The sequence below is a fragment of the Chanodichthys erythropterus genome, chromosome 21 (assembly GCF_024489055.1).
Source record: "Chanodichthys erythropterus isolate Z2021 chromosome 21, ASM2448905v1, whole genome shotgun sequence".
Taxonomy (NCBI): Eukaryota; Metazoa; Chordata; class Actinopteri; order Cypriniformes; family Xenocyprididae; genus Chanodichthys; species Chanodichthys erythropterus.
In genome coordinates this window covers 13,905,500-13,917,856 of record NC_090241.1, presented here as the reverse complement: position 1 = coordinate 13,917,856, position 12,357 = coordinate 13,905,500, and the positions used below count along the sequence as shown (strand labels likewise).

Genomic DNA, 12,357 nt, shown 5'->3' with positions numbered 1-12,357 from the left:
AGCAGATTAATAGCATAAAATACTGTACATAACTACATGCCAACATGAACATAATATTTTGTACACAGATCAAACTAATGTTCAGAAATAGTTCTACAAATTCATTTTTCTATATTAATATTATTTAAAAAGCAATATAGTAAAAGTTGTGCAGTTGTGCTTTCAAGTTATTTTTTTTTTAAGATTGAAAACAATTAGATTTATCAAACTAAACATTTATTTGTTTCATAAATAATCCATGGACAGCTTTAATTTCTAAACAAGGTGATATAAAGATAAAAAAATGACGCAATCAAACTACAGCGAGAGCAAAGGCGACTCCTTTTGAATCGCTCTCGCGGTTCTCGAATCTCAATCTCGTTCTCGAGTTTTTTTTTATTTTTATTTTTTTATTAAACAATATACAAGATCAGAGCATAAAATCAATACTAATACATGTAAAACACAAAAAAGAAAAAAACACAGACACAGATAAGTTGCCAGGGTAATAAAGCAACAACAATGCAATATAGGCTATGTAAACCTTAAGAGGACAAAAAGTATGAATAAAGAGAAACAGTTTTCATAGCTTTGGGATTAATAGAGCATTGGATAGTTTCAATATACCTGTCAAGATCATCTCTGAATAGAGAAAAGAGAGGCTTAGAGCCAGTAACTTTTTGTTTATGTATGTGAAACTTAGCCAGTAGGAAACACAAATTAATTATGTAATATTTCCCCATGTTCTTTTTAGAGTAGTCAAATAATCCAAAGAAAACATATTTAAAGCAAAAGGAAAAGTCACTTATAAAATATGACTGAATAAACAATAAAACATCTGACCAAAATTTCTCTGTGTGGGTACATTGCCAAAACAAGTGAATGAAATCTTCCTCAGCAGAGTGACAGAAAGAACAATTCACTTCAATATCTGACTTATATTTCTTAAGAAAGGCTTTGGTCGGGTAACATTTGTGAATTAATTTAAATGTTATTTCTTTAACTTTATTAGTAAGCAGATACTTATGCGGCAAGGACCACACTTTCTCCCACGGTAAATTCTCTACAATATTATTCCAATATGGTGTTATATAAGGAATAGTCATCAACTCTCTCTGGAAGAGGGCTCTGATTTTAGAATTATTTTTATGTTGCTCTACAGAAAAGCACACATTTCCAATCATTGTGTCAGTTAGGTTCAAAGAGTGAGTACATGGCCATGGAAATGTAGAACCTTGCAACAGAAAAGACACACCAGAAGGAATAGCATTGAAAACAATAGCGTATTCACTAGGAGTTACAGGAATTTTATATTTCTGTAAAAAATCTGAATAATTATAAAGTCTGCCCTGTTAATTAAAAAGCTGTCCAACTAACAGAAGGTCATTTTTGAACCAGTTGTCAAAGAAAAGTGACTTATTTTTGTAGAGAATATCCTTATTGTTCCATAAGTAATATCTGTGCGGAGAGAAGTTGTGTTTGTATATCAGGGACCAAGCCAAGAGCATCTGCTTATGGAAATTAGAAAGTTTGACAGGGATCTTTGTAATATTATAGTTACAGAGTAGGAGAAAATTCAGGCCACCAACTTTAGAAAAAATATAGTTAGGGATAATACTCCAAAGAGAGGACGAATTATTAAGGAACTTTTTAAGCCAATTAATCTTAAAAGTGTTATTTAAAGTAGTAAAATCTAAAACATCCAACCCCCCTTGTTTTAATGGATTCATCAGTACAGATTTTCTAATAAAATGGGTTTTATTTTGCCAAACAAAATTATTTAACATGCTATCAACCTTTTTTAATGTTCTATTATTCACCTCCAAGGAAAGAGCTGCATACGTTAGTCTCGACAATCCTTCGGCTTTAGAGAGTAAATTCTTCCTCTTATCGACAAGTCTCTCTGCAACCAAGAATTTAGTTTCTTTTGGGTTTTCATTACTAGAGGATTGAAATTGAGTTTACATCTTATTTTTTGGTCTTTATTAATTACAATTCCTAAGTATGTAACTTGGTCTTTCACAGGAATATTACATATGTAGGGAGCATTACAGCCTTTAACAGACATCAACTCACATTTGTTAATATTTAAATAGAGACCTGAAGCTCTGGAAAAGAAATCAATCAATCTTAAAGCTAAAGGAATTTGAGAGGCATCATTCAAAAACAAAGTGGTGTCATCAGCCAGCTGGCTAATAATAATTTGTCTATCGTCAATTGTAATACCTTGTAAATTACTACTAGAAATATGCAGAGCTAAGAATTGAGAGGCAAGCAAGAATAAATATGGAGATATAGGACAGCCTTGTCTTACGCCGCGTGACAGATTGAATCTAGGTGAGGTTCCGAATTTTAATTTAATAACACTATTATTATTTCTATACAATGTCCTGATGGCTTTACAAAATGAATCTCCAAACCCAAATTTGGTAAGAGCTTGAAATATGAAGTTGTGCTCGAGTGAATCAAAGGCTTTGTAGAAGTCTAAGAAAAGCATGTAACTGTCATTAAGGATAAGATCTTCATAATCCAAGATATCTAGGACTAATCTAATATTATTTGTAATGTGACGTTTTTCCATAAAACCTGACCTAAATTCCTATATTCATCGATAATACAGTTAAGGACGTCTTTAATTCTTTTTGCTAAAATCAGGGCTAAAATTTTGTAATCATTATTTAAGAGGGTAATTGGTCTCCAATTTTCTAGATATTCTTTATCTTTATTGGGTTTGGGTATTAAGGTGATAACTCCTTGAGTCATTGTAGGTGGAAGTAATTCTAAATCAAAACTTTCTTCAAATACTTTTAGTAAAAAAGGAGATAAGTTATCAGCAAACATCTTATATAATTAAGAGGTTAAACCATCACAGCCGGGACTTTTATTATTTTTTAGACTCTTAATAGCCTGCATAATTTCTGATAGGGATATATTGTAATCACAAGCTTCTTTGTCCTCTAGAGAAATAACTTTATTTTGATTAATAGATTCAAAAAAGGATTTGGCTGAATTTTCACAATATCTTGATGTACATAAATTACTATAGAATTTAGAGCAAAAAGAAGCTATGTCCTTAGGATTATCGAGAACTTTGTCATTTGTACGGAGACGATCAATAGAAGCGTTCACAGCATTGGATCTTTCCAACCTAAAAAAATAGGCTGAATTCTGCTCTCCTTCTTCCAGCCATTTTTTCCTTGATCTAACATAGGCTCCTTTAGCTTTGGATCTATGTCTAATTTATTTTGTAGATTGGAATATTCAACACTTTGAACGTCTGTCAGTGTCAGTCTTAAGAATTTACCCAATTCATATTTTAAAAGCTCCCAATTACGTCCATAATTATTTTGTGATTTAGCCCTTTCCCAGTAAATTTGGATTAGTTCAGTAATCTGTTGCTTGACCTTTTCGTATTTAAGAAGGGAGTTATTTAATTTCCAGAGCAACGGTTTGGAGGTAGGAATTGTTTTTTGCGATAAATTATAAATAGCATTGTGATCAGTCAGTGGGCTGTTGCTAATATTAATAGAGATATTATTAATACTTAATGTTTTCGAAATCAACCAATAATCAATTCTTGATCGCCTTGAACGGTCTTTGTTACTCCAGGTATACTGCATTACATCCGGATACATTTCTCTCCAGATGTCAACCAAGTCAAATTTATCCATAAATGCTACAAGATTTGAATTTGGAGAAACTGCTTTCCTTGGAGGGTACCTATCTAGCATGTTATTCATTGTTATGTTAAAATCACCTCCTAAAATCAGAAAGGCAGTAGGATATTTACCTAATGCATATGAGAGTTTTTGAGCGTGTTAAAGAAATCAGTTTTCTGCAACAGAATTGTATCCATAGATGTTGACAATAATTAAAATAAACTGATTGATGACAATTATCATTGAAGTGTCATGAAGGATCAATACTGGTTTCCAGAATATTACCATTAAAATTATACCTCATTATCCCTACTCCGGCAGAATGTTCTGACCCATGTGATAGCCAAATTTCATTGCCCCACTGTGACCTCCAAAATTTGGTATCTTTAGATGTAGAGTGACTTTCCTGAAAAAAACAGAAGTCTACTTTGTGCCTCTTAGAAAACAGAAATAAAGCCTTCCTTTTGACGTTGTTTTTCAAACCCCTGGCATTTAAAGAAAATAGAGACAAAGACATAAAAAAGAAAACAACAGTATCTGATACCTAACGAACAAGGTACAGAACAGGATATCAATTAGAACAGAAGAAACTTCTCTAGAATAATACGAAAAAAAAAAGCAACAGATCGCCTGACTCTGCAATACAAAAAACAATAGTAAGTCATGCACAAGTCTTTCTCCCTTATCCCTCATTTATATTTTGTTTGTTTATTTACACTTTCGTTCCTCTATCAGACATTCAGTTTGTGGATTCTTCTTCAGAACGAGTATATGGTCGGCTGAAAACGTAACTTCAAATGGAAATATTCCATTATGATCGTTGTCATTAATGCATTGGTCCCAAAATAAAAATAAAATTATAAGATCCATCATGTAAAAAAGAACAATGATGCTAGATCAAAGTCTATCCATCATGTCTGAGAAAAACAAAACAAAACAAAACAACAACAACAACAACAACAACAACAACAACAACAACAACAACAACAAAAAAAACCTGGGGGGTATTCCAGAAAGCTTGGTTAACTTACCATTTGATAAACTATAACCTCTGGGTTGATTTACCCCAAACAGGCATACCATGAGTATGTCGGTTCCAAAACACCTGAGAAGAGTTATGCTGCGTCCCAATTCGCATACTATGCGTCCTAAATAGTATTCGAAAAAAGAATTAGTATGTCCCAAATCGTAGTATGTTGAAATGAGTATTCCAAAGATACCCGGATGGTGTACTTTTTCCGGTTAGAATTCGAAGTGCAGATCCGTGCACACTTCTAACGGCTAATATTGCCCATAAAACATTGCGCTGTGGACGAGGATCATAGACGAGGATTCGATTAAAACTACAAATACGAATAAAAAGTGTTTAAAAACTACAAACATGACGGACGTGCGAGGTACGACGGTTAAGATAAAGGGGCTTGCATGATAGCAGTGTCTAACCTGACAAAAAGATATTTATTAAATGTTATCCACATTATATTTCATCTGCAACAGCATTGTGACTTTTATAACGATGTGTTTGGTCATTAACTTTTAAATGCATCATTATGCAAAGATGAGGAGAGTTCTCTGCATGAAAGACCCATGAGTGGCAGATCAACGTGCGACTACATTTCTCTCCGAAACGGTAGGAAAATAAATGTAATTCAATGTGGAGGATTTTAACTGTGACAAGATGATTGACAGGGTAGTTTAAACAGTTACAGGTTGAGTAACTAAGCAACAGAACGTCCGTTAAAGACGCAGTTATGACGAGGTAGTATGTCCCAAAACTTGCATACTCTTCTACTACACACTCAAAAGTATGTACTTTTTCTTTACAAAAACAGTACATACTTTTAGGACGTAGTATAAGTAGGCGAATTGGGACGCAGCATTAGTTTAATCAACCTCTGACTGGTTACCCAGAGTTAATGCACGTGCACGGTGCATGTATAAAGACATTTTCAATGGATCGCCGATTTCACGAGTCACCATGGAAACTCAAAGCGAAAAAAAGAGAGCGGCATATTTCACAGAGGCGGAGTTGGAAGTTTTAATGCATGCTTATGAGGAGTTTAAGCCAATAATATTAAAAAGAAGCAATACAGCTGCATCGGCTAAAGCAAGAGAGTTGGCTTGGCAAAAAATAACGGACAGAGTAAATGCGTGAGTGTATTAAATTACAAATTTGGTATTGGCTCCCGTTTTATTGAAATGCAAAATAATGAAGTATGACTTATATATACTTTTGAATCTGTTAAATCACTATGAAAGCATTTACTTTTCCTGCCATTTATTTCTTTAGCTTGAAATAATAATGTATATTTCTTATTTAATAAGGTGTAATCTTTCTGGAGCCACAAGAACTTTAAGCCAAGTCAAAATGAAACACAAAAACATTCAGCAAAAAGGTAATATTTGATTACACAATTACTGAACTATTATTATAACAGGATTTAGTATATTCATTCTGTCATGCAGCTAACAGAAAGAAGACTGAAGCCCGTCTAACTGGCGGGGGGCCACCACCACCTCCCCTCACCCCATCTGAGGAGCTGGCTCTGTCCCTTAATAAAGGGCGACCAGTGGTTGCTGGCATTCCAGGGGGCAGTTCATCACACATACTATGCACCACAAGTGATGGTGAAATGTAAGTTTACCTCTATGATTTGTTTTCATTTTTTGTCCTGATAAATTACTATCTCTGTCACTTAAAGGCTTTTTGAACAAGATTAATTTTTTATGTAGGCTTATTTTATTTAACTGCATATGATGTATTATTTTCTTTGATAATATTGAGAATTTAACGGGTTGTGTGTTCTTATAGATACTGATGGACGGATTGTATTATTGGACTCTCCAGAAAGAACACAATCTGTCACAGTTGTAAGTGATTTGTTGTCAGGTACTTTTAGGGTTTTTTTTTTTTTTTTTTGCCAAATAATGTATACTTGAATATTTGTCTTGTAGGATGAAGATGATGATGACGATGAAGAGACCACATCTGTGACAGAAGTGGACAATGCTGGTAGATCCACTGAGGTATGATGCATACCATTATGATGTATGGCCCCTTTTTGCATTAGAGTAACAAACTGTCATTGTCCTTTCATAGTACATACCTAGGGATTTGCCCACAGATGAGGGTCCTTCAGCCTCAGCACACAATCTAAGCAGGGTAAGAATTTGTGTCCATGTGTCCATATTTTAATTTTATTGTCTGACCAAACAATCTCATTTATTACATTTTTCCACCTTAGTTGCCAGCAAAGGAGCTGTATAAGGTCCTGTCACGGGAAATCACAGAAACAGGCAAGTAGATCCAAGTGCAGCTTTTTAATGAGGCTAATCCAAAACATAGTCGTCCAAGCAAAGATCAAACTCCATCCAACAGTCCATAACAAAAACAGGAAAACAGAAACCTGTGACCGTAAATTAAACCACCATGACAAGAACAGAACAAACACAGACTAAATAGACAGACACTGATTACAGAACTCAAAACAGCTGAGTGTAATGACAGGGATAACGAGTCCAGGAGTGAGTTATGGGAAATGTAGTCTGAAACAGTGAAACAAGGTCCGGGGTGGAGTGCCCTCTGGTGGCTAGACAGGGCACTCCAACTGGTGGTCGTGACAGTACCCCCTCCCTACGGAGCGGATCCCAGACGCTCCAACAAGACCCAATAAAAAACAAAAACTCAGGAGGGAGGTGGACCGGAGGAGGACCAGGGGGCGGGATGGTGGGCCCAGACCAGAGTCCCCGGCTGAGGGCCAGGGGGGAGCCGGAGGAACAGACCATCGGGGTTCCATGAAATTCGGGGTCCAGGCTAAATGCCAGGGCGGCGCTGGGGGAATTGACCAGGCAGGTTCCCGCAGGTCTAGAGTCCTGGCTGGTTGCCAGGGCGGCGCTGGAGGAACTGACCAGGCAGGTTCCAGCGGTTCCAACGGCCGGGGCAGTGGCAGCAGGGCAGGAAGCCTGGACGACGGTGGCAGGACAGAAGGCTTGGTTGATGTTGGCAGGGCAGACGACCTGGGCGGCGGCGGCAGGGCTGGCGGCCTGGGCGGCGGCGGGGCTGGCGGCAGGGCTGGCCAAGGGTGCTCTGTGGTCGTATCAGGAAGAGCGGGCAGCTTGGTGATGGCAGCAGACTCAGGCTGCTCAGGCTGCTCTGGGACGACAGCGAGTTCGGGCTGCTCTGGGACGACAGCGAGTTCGGGCTGCTCTGGGACGACAGCGAGTTCGGGCTGCTCTGGGACGACAGCGGCCTTGGGCTGGCAGACAGCTCCAAAGTCCATAGAGCTTGAATTCATCCTCCACGCGCGCAGAACAGCCAAAACATAAAAGGTGAACACAGCCCTCTGGGCCAAGACAGGACTAACCAGGACAACAGGCTGCTCTGGAGTGGACTCACTGGCTGGAGCGGGCTCTGGAGTGGACTCACTGGCTGGAGCGGGCTCTGGAGTGGACTCACTGGCTGGAGCGGGCTCTGGAGTGGACTCACTGGCTGGAGCGGGCTCTGGAGTGGACTCACTGGCTGGAGCGGGCTCTGGAGTGGACTCACTGGCTGGAGCGGGCTCTGGAGTGGACTCACTGGCTGGAGCGGGCTCTGGAGTGGACTCACTGGCTGGAGCGGGCTCTGGAGTGGACTCACTGGCTGGAGCGGGCTCTGGAGTGGACTCACTGGCTGGAGCGGGCTCTGGAGTGGACTCACTGGCTGGAGCGGGCTCTGGAGTGGACTCACTGGCTGGAGCGGGCTCTGGAGTGGACTCACTGGCTGGAGCGGGCTCTGGAGTGGACTCACTGGCTGGAGCGGGCTCTGGAGTGGACTCACTGGCTGGAGCGGGCTCTGGAGTGGACTCACTGGCTGGAGCGGGCTCTGGAGTGGACTCACTGGCTGGAGCGGGCTCTGGAGTGGACTCACTGGCTGGAGCGGGCTCTGGAGTGGACTCACTGGCTGGAGCGGGCTCTGGAGTGGACTCACTGGCTGGAGCGGGCTCTGGAGTGGACTCACTGGCTGGAGCGGGCTCTGGGGAGGCCTCCGGGTCTTGAGGGATGGAAGCCTTCCTCCTCCTCTTCCTCCTTTTAGATGTGGGAAGTGGAGACTCAGTGCCCACCTCCTCTGAGGCCTCTGGAGCGGACTCACGGACTGGAGCTGGCTTTGGAGCGGACTTGCTGGCTGGAGCGAGCTCACGGGCTGGAGAGGATTCCCATACTTGAGCGGATTGATGGACTGGAGCGGGTGCTGGAGGTATCCGTATCTGCCCATTCCCACGCAGATACAGGTAGTTGGAGAAATTCCAGAAACTTAAATTTCCCACAAACTCCATCTCCCATTGCGGCAGGGGTTCATCAAGACACTGATTAAACATGTCCCTAAGGACCAAATCAGGGAGATTAAATCTCTCCGCCCGCGACCAAAACCGTTGGGTGAATTTCCGCACCTCCATACCCCTCTGCCGAAGCTCCGCTAGATCCTGGAGACTGCCTCGACCTCCCCAGCCACTAGAGACTGGCCGATCCCTCCTGCTGCTGGATCTGTTCATGATGGTGGTTTATGTCACGGGAAATCACAGAAACAGGCAAGTAGATCCAAGTGCAGCTTTTTAATGAGGCTAATCCAAAACATAGTCGTCCAAGCAAAGATCAAACTCCATCCAACAGTCCATAACAAAAACAGGAAAACACAAACAGAAACCTATGACCGTAAATTAAACCACCATGACAAGAACAGAACAAACACAGACTAAATAGACAGACACTGATTACAGAACTCAAAACAGCTGAGTGTAATGACAGGGATAACGAGTCCAGGAGTGAGTTATGGGAAATGTAGTCTGAAACAGTGAAACAAGGTCCGGGGTGGAGTGCCCTCTGGTGGCTAGACAGGGCACTCCAACTGGTGGTCGTGACAGGTCCATCTTCAAAAACAAATAAGAAAAAGTGTCATGGAGATGGACCTTATACAGCTTCAAATGGAAGAGAAAAGGCTCCTCATTAAAAAAGCAGCACTTGAAATAGAATTACTTGAGAATCGCCTTAAGGTGAGAACTTGTCTGAATATTAATCTGTTGCATGTTAAAAGTGGTCTGTCTGTCTGTCTGTCTGTGTCTATCTCTATCTATCTATCTATCTATCTATCTATCTGTATGTATGTATGTATGTATGTGTAAAGCAATATAAAAAAAAAAAAAAAACATTTTAATGAATTTTACTTTTATTGTTTTTCAGGAAATGAAGAAATAAACTGCCTGGCAGACCAGTGCAAAAAAAAACTAATAAAAGTAATTTTGACAAATCCTGTCTCTCCAAACTCTTCCGTCTCTGTTGGCCTCTAAAATCTGTCGGTGTTCCTCTGGGCCATCTTCCTCAATACAAGGAGGGTGGCTCTCTCCTCTTATAGTGGCAATATTGTGAAGCACAACACAAGCCACAATAATGTCGCATGCCCTCTCTGGACTAACCCAGAGCCCACGCAGACACTGAAACCGAGATTTGAGGATCCCTATAGTCATCTCCACCTTGGCCCGTGTTCTGCTGTGAGCCAGGTTAAACCGTGTCTGTGGTCCAGGCTCAGGTTCAGGGTAGGGTGTCATTAAATAGGGCAGACAAGGGTATCCTCTGTCCCCCAGCAAGTAACCATTGTATTGTCCTGTAATGATTGAAGTGTACAACACAAATATAGTAAAAACGAAAAAACAAAAATTGTATAAAGCAAATCATACCCTGCTGAATGATGACTCGCGGAAAATTCTGGCATCATGCACAGATCCTGGCTATTTTGCCTCGACATTGGTGATGATTTGGGTTGCCTCACATATTACCTATAGTTAGTGGAAAAAGTAATGACTTTGATGATTTTAAGAAGGGGAAAAAATTAAGTTGTTACCTGCACACTGATACTATGAATAGATTTCCTATTAACATAGTCTCCCTCATTTATTGATGGAGCTTTAATAGGAATGTGAGTGCCATCAATGCACCCAATTACATTTGGAAACCCTGAAACAGAAAGTTATGGAAGTATGAAGTGTGTGCATAATGAATACATGTATAGATATTAATAATATGACTAAATATTAAATATGCGTCATATATTTTACTACAAAGGACAAACCTGCCACTCTGTGGAATTCGTCTTTAATAACAAGCAGAGGTTTATGGCCAGGGAACTGTACAAACGTGGGTAACAACTGTTTAAGTGCCAGACACACTGTACGAACGGCTCTACACACGGTTGCCTTTCCCACATGCTCTGAATCGCCCACACTGTACAAAAAATGGCCAGACAAAAAAAACCTAAGTGCTATGCACAGAATGTTTTCTGTGCTAAGCGCAGAGCCGCGGTTTGTCACATTTGCGATATGCGGTTTTAAAAGACGTGTTAATGAATCTTTTGAAAAACGATAACGCTCTTTTAAATATTCATTAGGGTATGCAAACACATCAATACGCGGTCTTATAACCCTCTCCCGACGAAAAAAAACCTCGTATAATTTGTGCTTCTACGTCCACAGGATCCTCGTCAAAAGGGCACGCCATGCTCACCAACCTTCTGAAACGAAGTTGCACTGAAACATAACCTGCTCTCGAGCAGGTTATCTTCAGAGAGTCAGTTGCTATGGTTACATACATACCCAGAAAGTTACCTCTGTTTTTGGAACCGAACGTTGAGGTTATCCACGAACTTACCCTTAAACATACCCAGGTATGTCACATAACCTGCTTTTTGGAATACCCCCCTGGAGCAGTTCGTGCCTACCCGTGAGTGCCAAAAGTCAACTGGTGCGACGATATCTCAATGAAGATGCCACAGCTTTAATCAGCCTTTCTGATCACTTGCAGAGATCCTTTTACCGTCGATATATGCGAAGGGGCCCCTGAAGCCTGCTCTCTTCCCTTCCTTTCGTGCGCGTTCGACAAGTGTCCAAAGTTTGTTCCTGGCGTCTTTGGTGCTTTGGGTTAAGTCTTCAAAAACTCGTATCTTCCTTTCTTTGAGAATGGCCGCGGTTCTGGCATCCCTCCAGATTTTATCTCGGACGTTGCGTGACAGAAACTGAACGATGATGCGACGGCTCGAGTGCGCTCCTTCAGAACGTGGGCCCAGTCTGTGGATGACATCAAGAGTGTAAACAAGCTGGTCTGTAATCTCTGGAGACACTTTGCCGAATAAGTCGAGTAGGATTTTCCGGACATCTTCTCCTCTCTGCTCCGCAATACCGGCAACTCGCAGATTCCACCTCCTTTTGTAAGCGTCTACCCAGCAAACACAGTAGCCTACGTTGTGACGACGTCGTCAGTTAGTCGTCATTTGGTCAGCGTGACATTACTTTATGACAACGTTGTGAGGACGTCGTGGTAGTGTTCCATTTTTTAGAATCTTGGCTAACGTTCCAGAAACGTCGCGGGCACGTCCTCAAAAGACGTCGCTGGTTAATACCACGGAGAACGTTGTAGCGACGTGGTCCATAGGTCTCCTGATAACTTTCCAGATATTGCATTAAGCCAACATTATGTTTGTTAATATGGCATTTGGATATTATGAGTAAATTTAATTGATTCAAGCTTTTTAAATGAATCGACATAGTTTTATTTATATTTAAGATATACCTACATATTCATTTGCCAGCAAAACTACCTAACATTTTACTTAATAAATTGTGATTATTCATATGTTTGTGAACAAGAGGTTTACTGAATGACAACGTTGTGAGGACGTCGTGGTAAAGTTCCTTTT

At 40.6% G+C, this 12,357-nt stretch overlaps 1 protein-coding gene and 1 pseudogene across 1 annotated transcript; one reads left to right on the top strand and one right to left on the bottom strand.

Annotated features, from left to right (window-relative positions):
* The first annotated feature begins 6,147 nt into the window (after nt 1-6,147).
* On the top strand, nt 6,148-7,010 carry LOC137011109 (uncharacterized). The gene is made up of 5 exons (XM_067373709.1): nt 6,148-6,273; nt 6,451-6,509; nt 6,594-6,665; nt 6,739-6,801; nt 6,884-7,010. The coding sequence occupies exons 1-5, from the start codon at nt 6,264-6,266 to the stop codon at nt 6,941-6,943; spliced, it is 264 nt and encodes an 87-aa protein (XP_067229810.1). The 5' UTR covers nt 6,148-6,263; the 3' UTR covers nt 6,944-7,010.
* Nucleotides 7,011-9,895: 2,885 nt separating this feature from the next.
* Nucleotides 9,896-11,162, bottom strand: LOC137011484 (putative nuclease HARBI1; annotated as a pseudogene).
* Nucleotides 11,163-12,357: the final 1,195 nt, after the last annotated feature.

Excerpts from the sequence above, each read along its gene's own strand:
- LOC137011109 (XM_067373709.1), top strand. Across the intron at positions 6,510-6,593 it reads GAACACAATCTGTCACAGTT|GATGAAGATGATGATGACGA; the intron begins GTAAGTGATTTG and ends TTTGTCTTGTAG. Across the intron at positions 6,666-6,738 it reads ATGCTGGTAGATCCACTGAG|TACATACCTAGGGATTTGCC; the intron begins GTATGATGCATA and ends GTCCTTTCATAG.